At 41.0% G+C, this 19569-nt stretch overlaps 1 protein-coding gene across 4 annotated transcripts in view; it reads left to right on the top strand.

Moving 5' to 3' along the window:
• RORA (RAR related orphan receptor A) overlaps positions 1-18811 on the top strand; it is a 739946-nt gene extending 721135 nt beyond the window's left edge. For all 4 annotated transcript variants that reach the window (XM_074393852.1, XM_074393853.1, XM_074393851.1 and 1 more), the window contains 7 exons: positions 1395-1790; positions 7930-8051; positions 9943-10075; positions 10726-10833; positions 13125-13235; positions 14174-14286; positions 16609-18811. In XM_074393852.1, the coding sequence (XP_074249953.1) occupies positions 1395-1790; positions 7930-8051; positions 9943-10075; positions 10726-10833; positions 13125-13235; positions 14174-14286; positions 16609-16773 (1148 nt within the window). In that variant the 3' untranslated portion in view covers positions 16774-18811. The remainder of the gene's footprint in view (positions 1-1394; positions 1791-7929; positions 8052-9942; positions 10076-10725; positions 10834-13124; positions 13236-14173; positions 14287-16608) is intronic.
• Positions 18812-19569: the final 758 nt, after the last annotated feature.

Here is a 19569-nt window from a genome sequence, read left to right as displayed (position 1 = left end):
TTCCAAAGAGAAGCATTACAAGCAGATCTGCCCAACAAGGATTATATATTATAAGGATCTCGTATCATATTATAATATCATATTTGTCCTTTCCAAATCCTGATGCGGTGACTACTTGAAACTAAATGAGAACGGCAGAAAGTGTTGTTTAAAGATGGGTCTGGCTTGTAGCCAGGCGCGGTGGCTCACGCCTGTAATCTCAGCACTTTGGGAGGCCGAGGCGGGTGGATCACGAGGTCAAGAGATCGAGACCATCCTGGTCAACATGGTGAAACCCCGTCTCTACTAAAAATACAAAAAATTAGCTGGGCATGGTGGTGCGTGCCTGTAATCCCAGCTACTCAGGAGGCTGAGGCAGGAGAATTGCCTGAACCCAGGAGGCGGAGGTTGCGGTGAGCCGAGATCACGCCATTGCACTCCAGCCTGGGTATCAAGAGTGAAACTCCATCTCACAAAAAAAAAAAAAAAAAAAAAAAGGGTCTGGCTAGGTGTGGTAGCTCATGTTTGTAATCCCAGCACTTTGGGGGGATGAGGCTGGAGGACTGCTTAAGCCCTGGAGTTCCAGACCAGCCAGGGCAACAGAGTGAAACTGCATCTCTACAAAAATGAAAAAATTAGCTGGGTGTGGTGGTGTGCACCTGTGGTCCCAGCTACTTAGGAGGCCGAGATAGGAGGATCACTTGAACCCAGGAAGTTGAGGCTGCAGTGAGCCGTGTTCACACCTCTGTCTCTAAATAAATAAAGATGGGTCTCAGGGTTCCACGGGGGCTGCCATGAGCCATGAGTGGAGAAGGGGGTGCTTCTTAGGTCCGGTACTCTGATAGAAGTCAAAGAATTACAGAGGCTTCATCCAGTTCATTGACACCTCACAATGAAGCTGCAGAGTTGGCCATTTATCAGGAAGTACCTCTTCAAGCATATGGGATGGTGAACTGAATGAATGCTGAGGTTGATAGCTTATTCCCCTAGGGACCCTGCAAGTCTTTGCATCCCTGCGCCTTCGTCTGAACGTGAGAGAAAGAGGTAGCCTAAGGTAGCTGCACGGGTGGAGAGTGAACAAGTCCACTAAGTTTTGTCATCAGTCAGGCCCCGTGGGTATGGGGGGGATGTGACAGCAGGAAAACAGAGGTGGCATCTCTCTGGGCCCCTCCTACCTGTACCTGGTCTCTTTCTGAAACATTCGTTTCTCTGTGATTTGTGTTTGCTGTCGAGGGGGCTGGAGTGAGCCTGTGTGGGTTGGAACCCTTTTCACCTCTGGGTATGTCCCTATTTTGTGGTCATGCGGTTTTGGATTGAGATGGTCTGAGACTTCAGAGGAAACCCCAACGCATGCAGGAGAGACTATGGAAGAAAAGCGCATGGTATATGGTATGCTTTGGCTTTTTTTCTTCCAGCTGTAAAATTTGGCCGAATGTCGAAAAAGCAGAGAGACAGCTTGTATGCAGAAGTGCAGAAACACCGGATGCAGCAGCAGCAGCGCGACCACCAGCAGCAGCCTGGAGAGGCGGAGCCGCTCACGCCCACCTACAACATCTCGGCCAACGGGCTGACGGAACTTCACGACGACCTCAGCAACTACATGGACGGGCACACCCCCGAGGGGAGCAAGGCAGACTCTGCCGTCAGCAGCTTCTACCTGGACATACAGCCTTCCCCAGACCAGTCAGGTCTTGATATCAATGGAATCAAACCAGAACCAATCTGTGACTACACACCAGCATCAGGCTTCTTTCCCTACTGTTCGTTCACCAACGGAGAGACTTCCCCAACTGTGTCCATGGCAGAATTAGGTAATGGCTTGCATGCTTCCACTGGGATGCTCTGTTCGTGCCCTTTGAAGTCAAAGGGGTGTGTCTGACTTTCTTCTCGTGAGTTCTGTTACTTAAATGATGCGACTCACCTTTGCCATTTGAGCCCCTGCGTGTTCCACCCTGCCCTCTTGCTTTTCGCCCTCTGTTGCTTCCCATGGTTTCCCCAGGACATGCATTGACGTCTCAGCATCCGAAACGGGACAAAAACCGACGTCCACGGTCTTTGAATTCTGCAGGAAACTGTCAGCTCAGGGAATGGCCACATCAACTTCGTTAGTCGTTTACTTTAGTTATATCCCAGGGACTGCTTTCTATCTAAGGTGAACCAAAAAAAATGGCAGTCCACAAACCAAACTTGGCCCCCATAGGCATATTTATTTATTTATTTATTTGACCAGTGCAAAGTTTTAACATTTTTGAATAACTTGCTAATATTTAAATTTGGCTAATTACACCCAAAATTCAGGTATTTTAGTTTCTTGTGGGAGGGGAAAAATGATCTATTTACACTGGGTCAGCATTTACGAAGGTCACCAGCCAACTGTCAGCAGCCGGGCCAGAGGCTTATGTCTTTTAATGGCCCATCCCAACCCTACCATTATATCATATACACAGCCCCCATAAGCATGTAAGTTTTGCAACTCTGATATATGCTGTAAGTGTTCAACAGAAATTAGCTTCTTTATTTATCAGAATGCTCTGATGATGGATATTGGTGACAAAATTGATGTTTAAGGCTCACCATGCCAAAAAAAAAAAAAATGTCTTTTTCTTATTGCTGGGACATGACTACTTCTTGGGAGATGTGACCTAGAATGTTGATAACACAGACAGCGGGCAACTTTCCATTTCAAGGAAGTTGTGTTAACATCCTCTGCTATATTTAATCGATTTTTAAGTACAGCACTATTATTAGAAAAACTTTGATAAGAACCTTTGTAGTTTTTGAATTTGATCTGCTCCTCCTGGTGGTTCCTCACACAAAGTTATAATCCTTTGGGATATTTCAATTAGTTGCTGTAGAGAAGACTGAGTTAATACGAGGAGAGAATGAAGACTTCAGATGGAAAAGAAACAGCAGGTTCAGACTGAGCACAGAAATCCTCAGTTCACAGAAATAATGTCTGTGTTCTTTAGATGGTTTCTCTACCTCTGTATCCCATAAAAGATTTTTTAAGTGAAAATTTATATTTCCAGTAAAATCTTTCTCCAAATAGAACAAATTGAATGTTCTTTATGGTTTTTACACAAGCATCTCTTTATGGGTCTAAATTTAAATCCTCAAGAGCAGGGACATTTTAAGCCTGGCCTGTAACCACTGAACAGCATTAAAAGGTGTATTGCAGCTCTTTTGATTAACAGAGAAACCTTTGAACTAGAAGCCAAGCTGAGCAGAGGTAGGTTGTTTTTTTTTTTTTTTTTTTTTTCTTGAACTAGAACAAAAACCTTCCATTTTCGTCATGAAATCTTGGTTGCATGAGCCTTAAGCAGAACTGTAATGAAAGTGAAATTTTCAGAAATGAATAAGGATTTGATTGAAAGCTGACATACCATGAAAAATGACCTGACTCACTTCATGTTTGCTTCCACCTTACCATAAATACTAGTGACTCTGTCCTGTTTGCTTGTCAAATGTTCAATCCTGAAATAAATCCACAGGCCTTTGGCAAAGCATTGCCCTTGAACACGGCACTTGGGCTAAAAAAAATGCACTGATGCCGAAGTGGGACCCGAAATGGCTGAGCTGATTCCCTGAGGCTCCCAGACAAGTCAGCATCCTCTTGCATGGGCTCACTTTCCAGTGCAATCTGGGAGCCCTGCATCCTCACGCTTGCTCTGTGTGCTTTTAAATGAGGGATTTGTCACAGGTGGTGTGACATTTTCCAGAATAAATTAAATGAGATCATCAGTAGAAGGCCCAAACCCTAAACTCAACTAGCATTTATCTGGAAAGGATATGATTGGGCTCTAATTCTCTTATCCCATTTATACCTGCAAAGTGTTTCAGGGAGCTAAGAGTTTCATGAAAATGGCCCAAGTCTTGATGCTGCTTCTCCAAAGCTGCTTAAATTTCTCGGATGTTTCTTTTGGGACTTAAGACCTGCTCTCTCTTTAACTAAGACTCTTGACTTCATTTTAGGCTACACTTTGTCACTGAATTTTATATGAAACCAGTTGTATAATAGGAAAATAAATCATAAACCAACACATCCTAAGTCCAGTTCTTTCTTTCAAGAGTGGTATGCACAACCCATTACTTTTAGTGGAAAATACGTTTTCATCCTTGGCTAGGAAATTCTGCCCTTGGTGTACAATTAGTATCTGAATTATACATTCCAGATAAACAACCTAGGTTTTTTCTTTAAGTGCAAATTATGTTTGTTACTGTAATTGATATCTAAAGCTTTGCGCAGGAGAGACGACTGATATATTAGGCAAAGCATGAGACAAGAAATCGGCTCTCATGGGTTGTGGTCCTAGCATTAATGTAAGTAGTACAGTCCAGTATAAGTCATGTAAGTAACATCTGCGAACTGTGGTTTCTCTACTCCTAGAATATAAAGGTCTGTGTCTGAATCATAGCTCTGCCACTTGCCAATGGTGACACCTTGAAGAAGTCACTTGACCTCCCTGCGGTTCAGTTTCCTCCTCTGTGAAATGGAGATAATAGTAGTACCTTTCTCCTGGGGTTGTTTTAAGGATTAAGTGAGAAAACATATATATTTAGGATGGACACAAATTATGTAGGGCTGGCACATAGTAAATGCTGTATGTGCTAACTGTTATAATTATTCATGTCATTATTATTTGTTAAACAAGGATAGTGTGGACCAGATGGTGTCTAAAGTTCCTTCCCATTATGAAAATCTGTGACTGACTCAGAAGCCAGGACTTCCATCTGAAGCATCAAGGCATTGGCTGCATTGCTGAAGCAGTCGTGGTCGGGGCACGTGACTTGCCCCAGTCACAGAGTGAGGTAGATAGACGATCTGCTCAGCTCAGGCAGAAGCCAGGTCTCCTAACTCTTAGCCCAGGGTATTTCACTACTCCAGACTTTCTCTGAGAGACCACGCTTAAATTCTCAACTTTTATTCAGCATGACCATACTCCCCTTTGCTGAAATGGAGATTTTAAAAATAGCCAAGTGTCTAAAATCTTACTCTTGCCAAATCGACTGTGAATTGGAATCAAAAGCAGTTGGTGAGCAGATGGTGGGAATGCAACCACTGCCCTCTACTGGTATGTCTTGTACATTGCGTGATTTGTTGTGCCACTTCTGGGCAAAGTGGCCAGTTTCTTAAGACAAAGTGAAACCACAAGGTGCGAAGCATCTTATTAACTAAAAATGAAGTATACGTAACCTGGAAGGAAATGATATGAGCCTCTTCTTATCCTTCACTCCACAGCATCCCCCCGATTCCCCGTGAAGACTCATCATTTTTTTTATCAGAAAAATTGGTTTACATTATACAAACAATCTTACACAGGAGAGTTCTTTCCAAAAGAGGTAGTTCACTACCTTATGTCTGTATTTTCTCGTTTCTGACTCCCCATTATTTTTGTCTTTACTCCCCTCTTTGCAAGCGTCATTGATTGTAAGACACATCATTTACTGGCTTCTCCCTCTCTCAGTTTCTCATTCTTTCCTTTACATTTGTTCTTTTATTTGTGTTTTATTTTTTATGTTGTTTATACATGCTGTTTGAGTGTCCGTGTTGCCAAGTAGAGCCGTTCAGGTTTATTATGTTTCAGTGTCTCTAAGGAGATTCTGGTTTCAAGCTCCATTTAGGTGAACCTGCTCTGTTTTCACACAAACAAGTCTGCTTCTGTTTGAGGAAAGCAGTAACAAATTTCCAAACAAATAGACACTCTCCCTGGTGTTGCCAGGTTTGCATTCAGCCCCATTCTTAAAATGGCTTGCCTATTCTATACTCAAAACACTAGGGAGAGGGATCATTTTTTGATATGCTTTTTATATTCATGGTGTTTTGTTGATTCTTTTTAAAAATACTTCTTTAATCATCCTTCCCTTCCAGAACAATTACTGCTAAGCTGCTCCAAATTGTTGATTCCTGGAATCTAGATTCTAGCAGCCTTCTATGTGGTCCTCCTACCCAAGCCTCTGTGTGCTCCAGTCCACCAAGCACAGAACTGCTTGTTCCATTTCCCCAGATAGAATTTCCTTCCTTCCTCCTTTCCACCATCCCTCCCTTTCTTCTCTTCTATTCTCTTCTTCTTTTCTTTTCTTTCTGATGGAGTCTTGCTCTGTTGCCAAGGCTGGAGTGCAATGGTGCAATCTGGGCTCACTGCAACCTCCACCTTCCAGATTCAAGCCATTCTCCTACTTCAGCCTCCCGAGTAGCTGGGATTACAAGTACCCACCACCTTGCCCAGCTAATTTTTGTGTTTTCAGTAGAGATGGAATTTCACCATGTTGGCCGGGCTGGTGTCGAACTCCTGACCTCAGGTGATCCACCTGCCTCAGCCTCCCAACGTCCTGGGAGTACAGGCGTGAGCCACCACACCCTTACCCCCAGATATAATTTTCATTATGACAACTCCTCCTGAGAATCTTTCTGATTATTTTTGTTGTATCAAGTCCAAAACTCAATCCTAACATTCAAGATCCTTCAGGATTTGCGCCCTGACCTACCTGTATTTCTGTTTTGACACTATCACTTTATCATGTCTGCCTTTTGCTTATAAATCCCTTCATGTACCCTCCCTTTTGTGTGGAGCTGGTCTACTGCCTGATGCCACTGACTCTGCTTACCTATCATATCCATCTTTCAGGGTACGATGCAAAAGTTCCTCTTATGCCAAGAAGCATCTCCTAATTCCGTCAAGCCAACATTAATCTCTTTCTTTTCTTTGAGACTGAATCTCACTCTGTCATCCAGGCTGGAGAGCATTGGCATGATCTCAGCTCACTGCAATCTCTGCCTCCCAGGTTCAAACGATTCTCCTGTCTCAGCCTCCCGAGCAGCTGGGATCATAGCCACCCACCACCACACTCGGCTAATTTTTTTTTTTTTTTTTTTGTATTTTTAATAGAGACATGGTTTCACCAGGTTGGCCAAGCTGATCTCAAACTCCTTACCTCAAGTGATCTGCCCACCTCAGCCTCCCATAGTGCTGGGATTACAGGCATGAGCCATAGCACCCAGCCAATCTCTTCCTTTTCTGACAGCTTCAGTTATTTCTTCTTTCTCTTCTGCTGAAATTCAACTTTATACCTTATTATCTAATGTCTTGAATTGTCCTTCCAGTGTGTTCATACGTGTTCACCAGATTACAAGCACCTAGAGAAAACTTCTTTGGCCTCTACATACTTAACATTTTCAAACTCCTTGCTCAATTATAATAATAACTAATAGTCTGTAGTACATTCTAAGTAATCCTCCCCATTCTAAGGGCTCAACTCATTTAATTCTCACAGCAGCCCTATGAAATGGGTACCATTTCCGTCATTTTACCCATGAGGAAACCGAAACACAAAGAGGTTAAATAACATAACCTAGATCACACAGCTAGTAAGTAGCAGAGCTGAGAAACGGACTCGAACGGCCTAACTCCAGAATCTATGTCTTGACAACTACAGTATGCATCGTTACATGCTGGGCCCTCGGTAACACTTGTTCTGCAATTTGCAGAAACAAACAAAACAAAAGAAAATGCCTAGTTGTCACCATAAAAGAATGTCATTCTCCAGTTTTTCAAGAATAAGAATAATCCTTCCTGGGTCAAAGTTACGCGGCAGATGTGTCTTCATAAAAATGCCAAGAAGAAACACCACGTCAATCATTTCCTATGTCTATCTAGGTCAATATTTTTTCGTTCCTAGACGTTGGTATAAAGGCACAGAACAAGAGCAAAGTCAGAAGGGTCTTTGAAGTCACCAAGCCTCATCTTCAAATGTTGGCTTTGCAAAGCCGCTATCCTCCTTCATCTTCCCAAGTACAAGACGGTTCCAGATTACGTGTTTAAATGTGTAAAGACGGTCCGAACCTGCACAGCACATTGCTTTCTACTTGTTACTTTTTCAAGAAAATACTAAATCACCAATTATTTAAAGAATTTGGCTTCTCATGTTTGTGATCTCCTGTTTTCTCCTTAGAACACCTTGCACAGAATATATCGAAATCACATCTGGAAACCTGCCAATACTTGAGAGAAGAGCTCCAGCAGATAACGTGGCAGACCTTTTTGCAGGAAGAAATTGAGAACTATCAAAACAAGGTATGATCTGAGGACTTTTTCCTCCTAGGATTGAGGCAATATTGGGAAGGGTGTAGGTATAGGAAGTATAGGAAATTTGCTCAAATGTTAAAACAGACCAAAGAATGAGTGTCTCTTATCAGAAAGCAAGTTTCTGTTTAAATATCTTTTTTCCAAAGCTACTCATGTACTTGAAGCTTTGCCATTTTACTGAGATGCCTGCATATATAATTTCAGCAGTAGCGAATAATTTCTATTGTGCTTTACAGGTATGTGCATATCTCCTTCCATTTGGCAAAAGGAGACTAGATTTAGCAGCTTCCAAAAGCCTAAATGAATTGAGATTTGTCTCAATATCACAATCGAAGATTTTAAGGTCTGGAAGTTCATGTAAAAGAATCTCAGCCTCATGTTTCTGGAAGTTGACATGGAGTTGTATATACAAAAAAAGTAGAAGCTATGATCGTAACTCCAGTCCGAACCTAGCAATGTGAGGCTGACAAATAGTGCCCTACTTACCTTTTTCCATAAAACACTGAGATCAACAAGATTATCTAGGTGAATCCATTTTACATATGAGGAAAACTAACACCCGTTGACATGTCTGGATAGTGAAACATCAAGACCAGACCTTGACTCCGGGCTCCTAATTCGCCGTTTCTTCCACCCCATCATATTGGTGGAAACAGTCTGAAACTAAGATTAGGGAAACAAGTTAGCAATAAAACTGATCCAGATCATTCTGTAACTGAACTGGAGAGTACATAAATAAAAGGAATTTAGCCAGGTATGTTGAGGAATAGCAGCACACCGCTTTGTTTGCCTTTGAGGTAGCGGGTAATTCCAGCAGCCAAAGCTACAAGGGAGAAGCAAGAAAACAGTAAGAAGCACCAAGGTATATGCAATGGGATTTTAGAGTCAGCGATGCTTGGGTTGGAATCCCAGCTCCCCTATCTACTAGTTGTTTTGTTTTGTTTTGTTTTGTTTTGTTTTGTTTTGTTTTGTTTTGTTTTGTTTTGTTTTGTTTGTTTTGAGACAGAGTCTCTTCCTGTCACCAAGCTGACACTTGCACTAGCATGATCGTGGCTCACTGCAACCTCCGCCACCCAGGTTCAAGTGATTCTCCTGCCTCTGCCTCCCAAGCAGCTGGGACTGCAGGCGTGTGCCACCATGCCTGGCTAATTTTTGTATTTTTAGTAGAAGCGGAGTTTTACCATGTTGGCCAGGCTGGTCTTGGACTCCTGACCTCAAGTGATTCCTCCGTGTCGGCTTCCCAGAGTGCTGGGTTTATACGCGTGAGCCACCGCACTCAGCCAGAAAAATAGTCTTATGAACGGGAATTAAGACAAGGGTGTCATAAAACACCCAGCTCATAGTAGGTACACAATAAATTCAACTAATTCCCCCTTTTCTCCCTTTCCCACAGTAAAGTGATGTTAAATTTCCCAAGGCAAAATAATTGCTTAAATGAACATCCAGGCCAGGCGCGGTAGCTCATGCTTGTAATACCAGCATTTTGGGAGGCCCAGGCAGGCGGACTCTTGAGGTCAGGAGTTCAAGACCAGCCTGGCCAACATGGTGAGACTCTATCTCTACTAAAAATACAGAAATCAGTGAGGCATAGTGGCATGTGTCTTTAATCCCAGCTACTTGGGAGGCTGAGACAGGAGAATCACTTGAACCTGGGAGACAGAGGTTGCAGTGAGCTGATATCACGCCACTGCACTCCAGCCTGGGCAAACAGAGCAAGACTCCGTCTCAAAAAAAAAAAAAAAAAAAGAAGAACCTACTTTGCCATTCTTCATGGCCCAGGGCCGATGCAGTGGCATGCTTTGCTTTCATGACTCTCCAGCTTCTGCTACAAAACGTAACATCTTCCTGGAGGATGTTAATATGTTTCCCTCTTTAACAGCAGCGGGAGGTGATGTGGCAGTTGTGTGCCATCAAAATTACAGAAGCTATACAGTATGTGGTGGAGTTTGCCAAACGCATTGATGGATTTATGGAACTGTGTCAAAATGATCAAATTGTGCTTCTAAAAGCAGGTATGTGCTTTGCAAGTGAATTTTGAGATCTCTTCCTAACCTGCTTTCACCCACTTATTAAAGAAATGCTGGGTAAGGAAGGTGTCGGGAGCAGTTTCGATAATAGCTCAGGTTTTCCTTAGCAGAAATGGAGTTCTTTTGAAAGGTTTTGAGATATGTGCAGGAAACGCTCCCCCCCCGCTTCGCTTCTCTTCTGCGTGAAAAGATTAATTTGAAGGACATCCGCGTTCCCACATTTTCCCGTCACCTGTGTTTTGTTTCTACACTCCAAGTCCTCTGAGTTTATGATGTCGTTAGGAAGAGGGACATAGAACGCAGAAAGATATACTTGTGTTTGAGTCTGTGTTTTAGTACCTGGGAATAAATATTTCCCCAGCAACTCTGAGACTCCACATTGCAAGGAGGAAGAGTGCTGAGGAAGTAATTTATAAATCAGCCCTCACTTCAAGTCAACAGGCCTTAGCTTCAACACAGCAGTCTTTAACAACATAGAAAACCCTGCCCTTTTGGATAGACAGCTGATGTGACTGAGAACCCGCTAGCTAATTGCACACCACACCCACCAAGCTGTCTCAGGAGTCTCTTTCTGAGCACCTTAGAAACAAACTCACTGGCGTTGAATAACCTGAGCCATTTCTGCCCCTGCCTAGGTTCTCTCGAGGTGGTGTTTATCAGAATGTGCCGTGCCTTTGACTCCCAAAACAACACCGTGTACTTTGATGGGAAGTATGCTAGCCCTGATGTCTTCAAATCCTTAGGTAAGAGGATACAAAGGTGCCTTTTCTTCAAATTGAGGCTATAGGAAAAGATGGGTGTTGAGTGAAAGATCTGCTTGGACAAAATAAAAACCGATTATTTAGAAACAGAAATTAAGGAGTTTTATACCTATTTTACTTTCCAGTTAGTCACTGTAGAAAAGTCATATAGCTCAAAAGTGTTTTGTCTACATTACATGTAAAGACCTAGAGTTTCGTTTTACCTCGTTGGTAATCAAAGGGATTTAGATTGCATGTCCTTCCAGTTCCCTTCCAGATTTTAAGAAACCAGATTTGAGGCCGGGCGCGGTGGCTCAAGCCTGTAATCCCAGCACTTTGGGAGACCGAGGTGGGTGGATCATGAGGTCAAGAGATCGAGACCATCCTGGTCAACATGGTGAAACCCCGTCTCTACTAAAAGTGCAAAAAATTAGCTGGGCATGGTGGCACGTGCCTGTAATCCCAGCTACTCAGGAGGCTGAGGCAGGAGAATTGCCTGAACCCAGGAGGCGGAGGTTGCGGTGAGCCGAGATCGCGCCATTGCACTCCAGCCTGGGTAACAAGAGCGAAACTCTATCTCAAAAAAAAAAAAAGAAACGCCGGGCGCGGTGGCTCAAGCCTGTAATCCCAGCACTTTGGGAGGCCGAGGCGGGTGGATCACGAGGTCGAGAGATCGAGACCATCCTGGTCAACATGGTGAAACCCCGTCTCTACTAAAAGTGCAAAAAATTAGCTGGGCATGGTGGCATGTGCCTGTAATCCCAGCTACTCAGGAGGCTGAGGCAGGAGAATTGCCTGAGCCCAGGAGGCGGAGGTTGCGGTGAGCCAAGATCGCGCCATTGCACTCCAGCCTGGGTAACAAGGGCGAAACTCCGTCTCAAAAAAAAAAAAAAAAAGAAAGAAACCAGATTTGCTGGGGGTATATTATTCAGATAACCTTTAGGATGTCAGTTGATACATAAAATTAAGCAAAGGGCAAAAGCTCTGCCCTTCTATCCCCCTCAAACAGTAACCATTAATGAGACTGAAATGCGTATATCCAAGAAGTAAAAGTTAAACCTAAGGGAAAACATAACACACAATTTATAAATAAAGAATTTTGGGCCAGGCGCGGTGGCTCATGCCTGTAATCCCAGCACTTTGGGAGAGCGAGGCGGGTGGATCATCTGAGATCAAGAATTTGAGACCAGCCCGGCCAACACAGTGAAGCCCCATCTCTGCTAGAAGTGCACAAATTAGTATTTGTGGGTGTGGTGATACACACCTGTAGTCCCAGCTCCTCAGGAGGCTGACGCAAAGAATCACTTGAAACCGGGAGGTGGAGGTTTAAGCGAGCTGAGATAGTGCCACTGCACTGCAAGCCTAGGTGACAGAGTGAGACTCTGTCTCAAAATAATTGTAATAATAAACTTTGGATTTCTGTAATTTAAATAAAATGAATATAGTTATTAAGAAGAATGGATAAATGAGATTTCTTTAAAAGCTATATGACAAGATGTATATGTATATGGCACATTGTCATTTAAATATATACATTTGCAAAAATACACAAATCTGAAGAAATAGACACCAAACTTAAGCAGTCTTTTGTGGAATGGATTATTATTTTAGGGGACTTTCACATTCTGTGTTTTCATGTTAGTAAATAGTGGTAATAGCTTACCACCAGAATGTGTCATTTGTTAACGTTTTTAAGGATGTTTCAGATGGAGTAGAGTTGAAAACAAAAATGAGTTAATTTATTATTAGCTTACGGCTGTTAGACTCTGTAGATTAAAAGTGCAGGCTCTGAAATCAAGCAACATTGCTTTGCTTCTCAGGCTATACTTTCTACCTGTGTGACCACAGGTGCATTACTTTCCTCTCCAAGTCTCAGTTTCCTCACCTCTTATATGGGGATAATAATAATCGCTCCTTCATAAAGCTGTTGTAAAATAAGAAGAAACCCAAAGAAATATCTTAGAGCAATACTTGTCATAAGTCATCACACTACAAGAGTTTGGTCTCATTATTTTGAATGAGGATGACGGTGGTAATGGTGATGTGATAGAAGTGGTAGCAATGGTGGTGATGGATAGACAGATTTTTCCTTTAAGATCGTAAGCTGTTAAACTGTAGAAATGTTACTACTATTCCTTTCAATCTTGAACCACTGGATCTCTCTTCACCTTCCCCTGTTTTTTTCTCTTAAGACCTCTTACAGGTCTTAGAAGAACCTTAGGAAAAGCTAAGACCTAGGTTTTTCTCAAGACGGTAACCAAAATTCTAAACTGTCTTTATTTTAATTTTGGCAGGTTGTGAAGACTTTATTAGCTTTGTGTTTGAATTTGGAAAGAGTTTGTGTTCTATGCATCTGACTGAAGATGAAATTGCATTATTTTCTGCATTCGTACTGATGTCAGCAGGTAAGATAATGAAATAAATATGTCTAAGATAAAGACATTTAGAATTGTCTAAGATAAAGAACTTTTACAAGGTACATACATTTAATAGCTATAAAATATGTGGGAGGTACTAAGAGAGGTCTCCACCGTTATTAAATCTAATTTTAAGTCTTCAAGTGATACCCTCTCTTGTCCCTCCAATACAAACATAGATTCTTTTAAGAAAATGTCACGCCTTTCAGATAAACTGAAAAGAAATGAGAATTGAATAAAACCCAGTCCAGAATTAACCTCCTGTTACGAGAGAAATGCATTCGTAGAATAGGGTTGCCTTTCTTAATACATGTCTCCAGGATAACATGCTTTTTGAGGCATCCTGTTTTTTGTTAACATCCACTTAGATGTCATCCACTAGATTATCTGAATTTAATCTGTGTTTTCAACCAGCACTGCATGTTTGGGGATGATCACTTTTGCTTAGTCACTACCTTCCATTTGGAAGACTTACACATAAAGACTTTAATCCTCAATTAACAACCCTTAAGTCACTTGGAATCCTATTGACAATTTTCATCCTCAAAGATTGTAAGAAAACTTTTATATTTTTCAAAAAAGCTAGCAGGATTGATAATATTTCATTACAAGTATAATTATTTGAAAATCTTGAGGGGCCATGGTGGTTTCATTTGCATTCGTATGACTATGGCCTCATGTTTAATTGTTTATCCTTTGGAAGGGGAGGATCCCTCCTTCCTCTAAGTATTGGTAAAAATAGAAAGGTTTAACATCCTGTTATTTTTCACTCCATTAGGAGAAATTTTCAAAGAGGAGTGAAACTGGCCTCTGTGTCTCTAAATATTCATTGTGGTACAATTATCTGTATCAAAAGAATCCGGAGAAAGGGGATCCTGACACCATGGGGGAGGAATGCTAAAGAATATCACTTTTTTTATGTTTAGATCGCTCGTGGCTGCAAGAAAAGGTAAAAATTGAAAAACTGCAACAGAAAATTCAGCTAGCTCTTCAACACGTGCTACAGAAGAATCACCGAGAAGATGGAATACTAACAAAGGTGAGAGCTAAAGGCATGGCCTGAATTACCCCTTGGCACGAATGATGCTGCCAGTGTGGTCATGTTAAGTCATATGACCAATTCCCAAAAATATCAGAAAGCAACAGGCTACTAAAAAGAAATAATCTCCATTTGAAAAAAATTCTGTTGAGCGAAAACCCATTATTCAGTCTGAATTATATTTATTATCGCTTGATTACAAAGTGTCCTGCAATGTAGGGGGGGAAAAAGTTACATTCTAGAAATTCTCCTCTTCCATCAAAGTTGGGCACAAAGCAGAGTTCATGTTTCACACCGAAATAAATTAGAAAAATAGTCTTTGAATTTGTTTATTTATTTGTTTTTTAAAGACAAGATCTTACTCTGTCTCCCAGGCTGGAGTGCAGTGGCACAATAATCATAGCTCTCTGCAACATCGAACTTCTGGGCTCAAAAGATTCTTCTGTCTGAGCTTCCTGAGTATCTGAGACTGCAGGCACATGTGCTACCATACTTGGCTAATTTTTTAAAATTAGTTTTCATAGAGATGTTTTTGTTCTTGTTTTTGTTTTTTTTTTTTAATTAGGTTTATAGTTTTTGTGTTGCCCAGGCTGGTCTCAAACTCCTGGCCTCAAGTGATCCTCCATCCTCTGCTGAGATTATAGGATTGAGCAACTGTGCCCAGCCTAGAATCTTTGAATTTAGAAGGAAGTTACAGAGGACTAAAAGACTTAGTCAGAATGACTATACATGATAATATTAGTTCTACTTCGATTAAATTCATTAGTCATCGACAGTCAATGACTTCTGCATTCTCATCACTTTGCCATCACTACTCTGTATTCACAGCATAAGGTTTCATTTTTACCAATCATCATCTTTCACGATAAAAATATAATTGTAATGCCAATTTTTAAAAATGGGCTAATATCCTTCAGTGACATTGCTAGTAGTATGTATTTGGTCTTAGAAAAAATCAGCCCTATTCTTTCTTATTTTAGGTATTTTATTGTGTGAGATGATATGAGAGGTTTTTGGTTTTGTTTTCTTGTTTGTTTATTTGTTTGCTTGTTTTTTCTCCTCATAGCTAGGTTCTATCAGAAAGGGGTAACTGGGGATGAATTGCTGTTTTTGCTTTTCATTTCCAACCTGTTAGGTCAGCCAAGGGTAACCGGCGGTTAATTGCTGTTTTGCTTTTGATGTTGCACCTGTTAAATGAGCAAATGGGGCACGAATGGGAAATAGAAGGGAGGAACCCTGTCAGGTTACTTCACTCTCTTCTCCATTGTTTTGCCCAAAGGCAAGGGTACCATTAGGATCTCTGATGATAGACAGCGCTTAACATGTGGACAAGATCTGGTGAATACACTTCCTAGAGAAGATCATTCTGTGTTAAAATAATAAGCAGTTTGCCTTTTTGAGGTGATTTGAAATTTAAAAACAGTTTTACAAATTGTGTCATTACCTTCAGCTGGTAAATGATCAATGGTGGTACCTCCATCCAGGCCTTGTGACGCCATTCTTGTGCTCAGATCAAGAATTGCTTTGTTATAGTTAAAACTCTTGATCGAACAGAAACTGATCATTAGAGTTGACTAGTGCCAGTTCTACAGAACATGTATAGGGGATGCCGTCATTTCCAGTTGCAGTGCCCTCACTACCCATCACTGTCCCTCACCTGCTTCTCTGTCACCAGACCTCTTCTTTTTGCGCAGTGATGGAGGGCAGGGTTTCCGGAAGTAGAGAGCAGCAGCCATCTTTGAGTAGGAGTGGGAGTCAAGAGCCTTGGGTTCTTGTCTCGAGTCAGCCGCTAACAAGCTGTACCAACTTTTGCGTATGAACACCTTCTCTAGTTATTATTCAGCTTGAAAATCGTATTTAGTGTATACTTGGCATTCTGTGACATGACTGTCTCATCATTTTTTTTTTTATTTTTTGGAGACGGAGTCTTGTTCTGTTGCCCAGGCTGGAGTGGTGATGCGATCTCGGCTCACTGCAACCTCTGCCTCTCAGGTTCCAGCAAATCTCCTGCCTCAGCCTCACCAATAGCTGGGATTACAGGCGCACACTGCCACACCCAGCTAATTTTTTGCATTTTAGTAGAGATGGGGTTTCACCATGTTGCCTAGGCTGGCCTTGATCTCCTGAGCTCAGGCAGTCCACCTGCCTTGGCCTCCCAAAGTGCAAGGATTACGGGCGTGAGCCACCGCACCCGGCCATCATTAAGTTGCTTTAAGTGTGTTTGACCATTATAAATAGTGTCGTAAAGATCATTCCGATTCCCTAATCTTTGATGCTCATGCCTGTTCTTGCCTGACAGTGTGTCCTTTCTTCCATTTACAGTTAATATGCAAGGTGTCTACATTAAGAGCCTTATGTGGACGACATACAGAAAAGCTAATGGCATTTAAAGCAATATACCCAGACATTGTGCGACTTCATTTTCCTCCATTATACAAGGAGTTGTTCACTTCAGAATTTGAGCCAGCAATGCAAATTGATGGGTAAATGTATCACCTAAGCACTTCTAGAATGTCTGAAGTACAAACCTGAAAAACAAACAAAAAAATTAACCGAGACACTTTATATGGCCCTGCACAGACCTGGAGCGCCACACACTGCACATCTTTTGGTGATCAGGGTCAGGCAAAGGAGGGGAAACAATGAAAACAAATAAAAGTTGAACTTGTTTTTCTCATGCATATGATTTCCATTATGCCTACAGATATGGACCCTTTTTCTGTCTTGACTTCTTGATCATTGACCTCTGTTTACAACAGGAGGGTACTAAAGTCGGAGGATTCCCTTTTCTTGTAGCTCACTGCCCACAGACTTTCTACAGAGTCACCAATCTGTCAGTAGCAACAAAGAGTCCAGCAATAATCGGTGACTGGTGTGCATAGCGGAGGTTGCGGCATTACTTTGCACAACTGGCTCTTTGTTTCATGAAGGAAGTTTTTATTTTTTCACCGATTATTGCCAGTCTGCAGGATGGCATGAAAAGGGTCCATAGCAGTAGCAACAATAGCATTATAATATATTACAGGGTAAATGGGCATGAAGACTATATATAGCTAAAAGAGATATTGTTTATATATTGTTTTAATTAATATAAAATGTAGTTACTGGTGTAGCTTCTCCTGTTGAATTGATAAGGCACTTTCATTTTGCACCTTTTTCTTTAAATTAAATGCTAGCGTGTTCACTGTCGTGTCGCATGTGCACCAGAAACACAAGTTTAACTGAGAAGGCTTGGAAGGTACGTCGGGAGGTATTTATGCTGCTGTTTACAAAATTACTTTTAAAATACTGGCTGGTCATATCTAGAAATCACCACGTTGGATTTTTTTTTTTTTTTAAACATGTGAATTTGGAATTAGAAATGAAACTCTCCCTAAATTATACTTTGCTTTTTGGTAAGTTTAATGGTAGATGTGTTTATGCTTCATACAAAGTGGAATGATTGATCGGTGCTGTGGACATACACCATCATGCTCATTTTTTTTAAAACTTTTTAAAATGCCACCTCATGGAGGCGAGGGAGGGAAGCTCATTTTACACAATTCAGTAATTAAATACGGACTCGGTCTCAACTTGCAAGTCTTAGGCTTTGACAACCAATCAATAACCAGAATATTTATTGGAATCTAGCTTTTATTATAAGAAGGACCCAAAGATTATATCTGGAGCAAACACACACTCCCTATGTGAGGACATGAAGCATTTACTTTGTGAATGTTTATGTTCTTGGTACAATCTAGGAACCCTTTGAGTTTATCTCAGAGTGAACTACTTCTAGACTTGTCAATAGATGCTATAATTCAAGAATATTGCTCTCCATATTTGAAAAATGAGGGGTAGGAGGGTGAGGGGAGCATACAATGTTGAACCAGTTTCTCTTATTTAAACATTAAATTCTTTAAGCCTTTAAAGTGAAGTTGATGCTAGCTGCAAACATTTACTCTTGTATTTATCTTCACTAGGAAACTGTGGACTGTAATTTATTTTATTAAATATTTAGAAGATTATTTGGCTGGTGTGTTCAGGTGAGAAATACTGAGTTGTTTCTGTTTAATTTCATGGTTTTTTTTTTTTTTTTAGTAATCCCTAGTGGGGGAAGGGGAAAGGAGTAGCCTGATAAACAGGTATGCATATTTTAAAAACAAGTGACCTTTTGAGAATGTAGGCATTTAGACGATGATTTTAGTCGCACTAGGGTGGGATTCGAACTACGGGTCAAAGACCGTTTTGTACAGAAAAGGGAATGTCTCCCATGGATGTTAAGGTAGGAGTTTCCACACAGCCCTTTCTGTCCAAGAAATAGGCTCCTCTGCCGCTGGTGTCCCTGCGGAATCTTCCACAGGAATTGCAGCTTCTCACATTATGCTGGGTTGTCAGCATGGGCTTCCCAGAGCACTTCACTCTGTTTCTAACTCCACTGACTTTTCTGACTTGTTTCCTGAGGGACTTGGAAAACGGGAAGTTATTATTCACACAGATGTGTGTATGAAGCCTAAATAACATCCGACTTTTTTTTTTTTTTTTTTTTTTTTTCAAAAACATAATAAGGGTTTAACCATAAATGGAAGACAAGAGTAATATTCCTTTAAATTTCTTACAGGCATGTAAAATTTTATGTGTTTATAGAGAGAGACTACCTGTCAGCATATAGTATTTATATTGGGGCAAGAAGGGTTAAATCAAATCTTTAATTTAAGTAAGCATAGTTCCTTTAAAGATCAATAGTATTTATACTCTAAAAATTAGAGTACCAAGCTTAGTTCAGTTATTTATTCGTCCTTTTTTTTTTTTTTCCTGTTATTTCTCCTTTGGGAGGAAATGGTGTTTTGTTTTTGTTTGGGTTTTGGTTTTTTTGTTTTGTTTTGTTTCGTTTTGTTTTTGTTTTGTTTTTTGTCATTCAGATTCACTAAATTTGGGGATGGTTTTATTAAAGTATATTAACTTCTTTTTAACCAAAGCTTTCTGAATATGACCAGCCTCAGGTACTAGCACATTAAAGAGCAACTAAACCTAATTCCAGTGTCCGTTTGTGAAATAATAAGAGCAAATTGAATTTCTCAGGGGTGAGAGAGAACATAATGTTGAACTTAAAAGAAATTCCTTTTCCCAGTAAGGATTCTGCATGTACCTAATGCAAAACAAAACAAAACAAAAACAGACAAGAAAACTCATGATCTGACCTCAGTAATAGTCATGCCATGGTGACATTGCTTTTATGGTAAACCATGATAGCATAACATGATGCTTCTTCCCAGGTGTTTCTGCAAGAAAAGCAGGGGTGGA

The sequence above is a fragment of the Saimiri boliviensis genome, chromosome 2 (assembly GCF_048565385.1).
Source record: "Saimiri boliviensis isolate mSaiBol1 chromosome 2, mSaiBol1.pri, whole genome shotgun sequence".
NCBI lineage: Eukaryota > Metazoa > Chordata > Mammalia > Primates > Cebidae > Saimiri > Saimiri boliviensis.
Note: the sequence above shows the minus strand (reverse complement) of the source record. Positions and strands in the feature narration are given on the sequence as shown.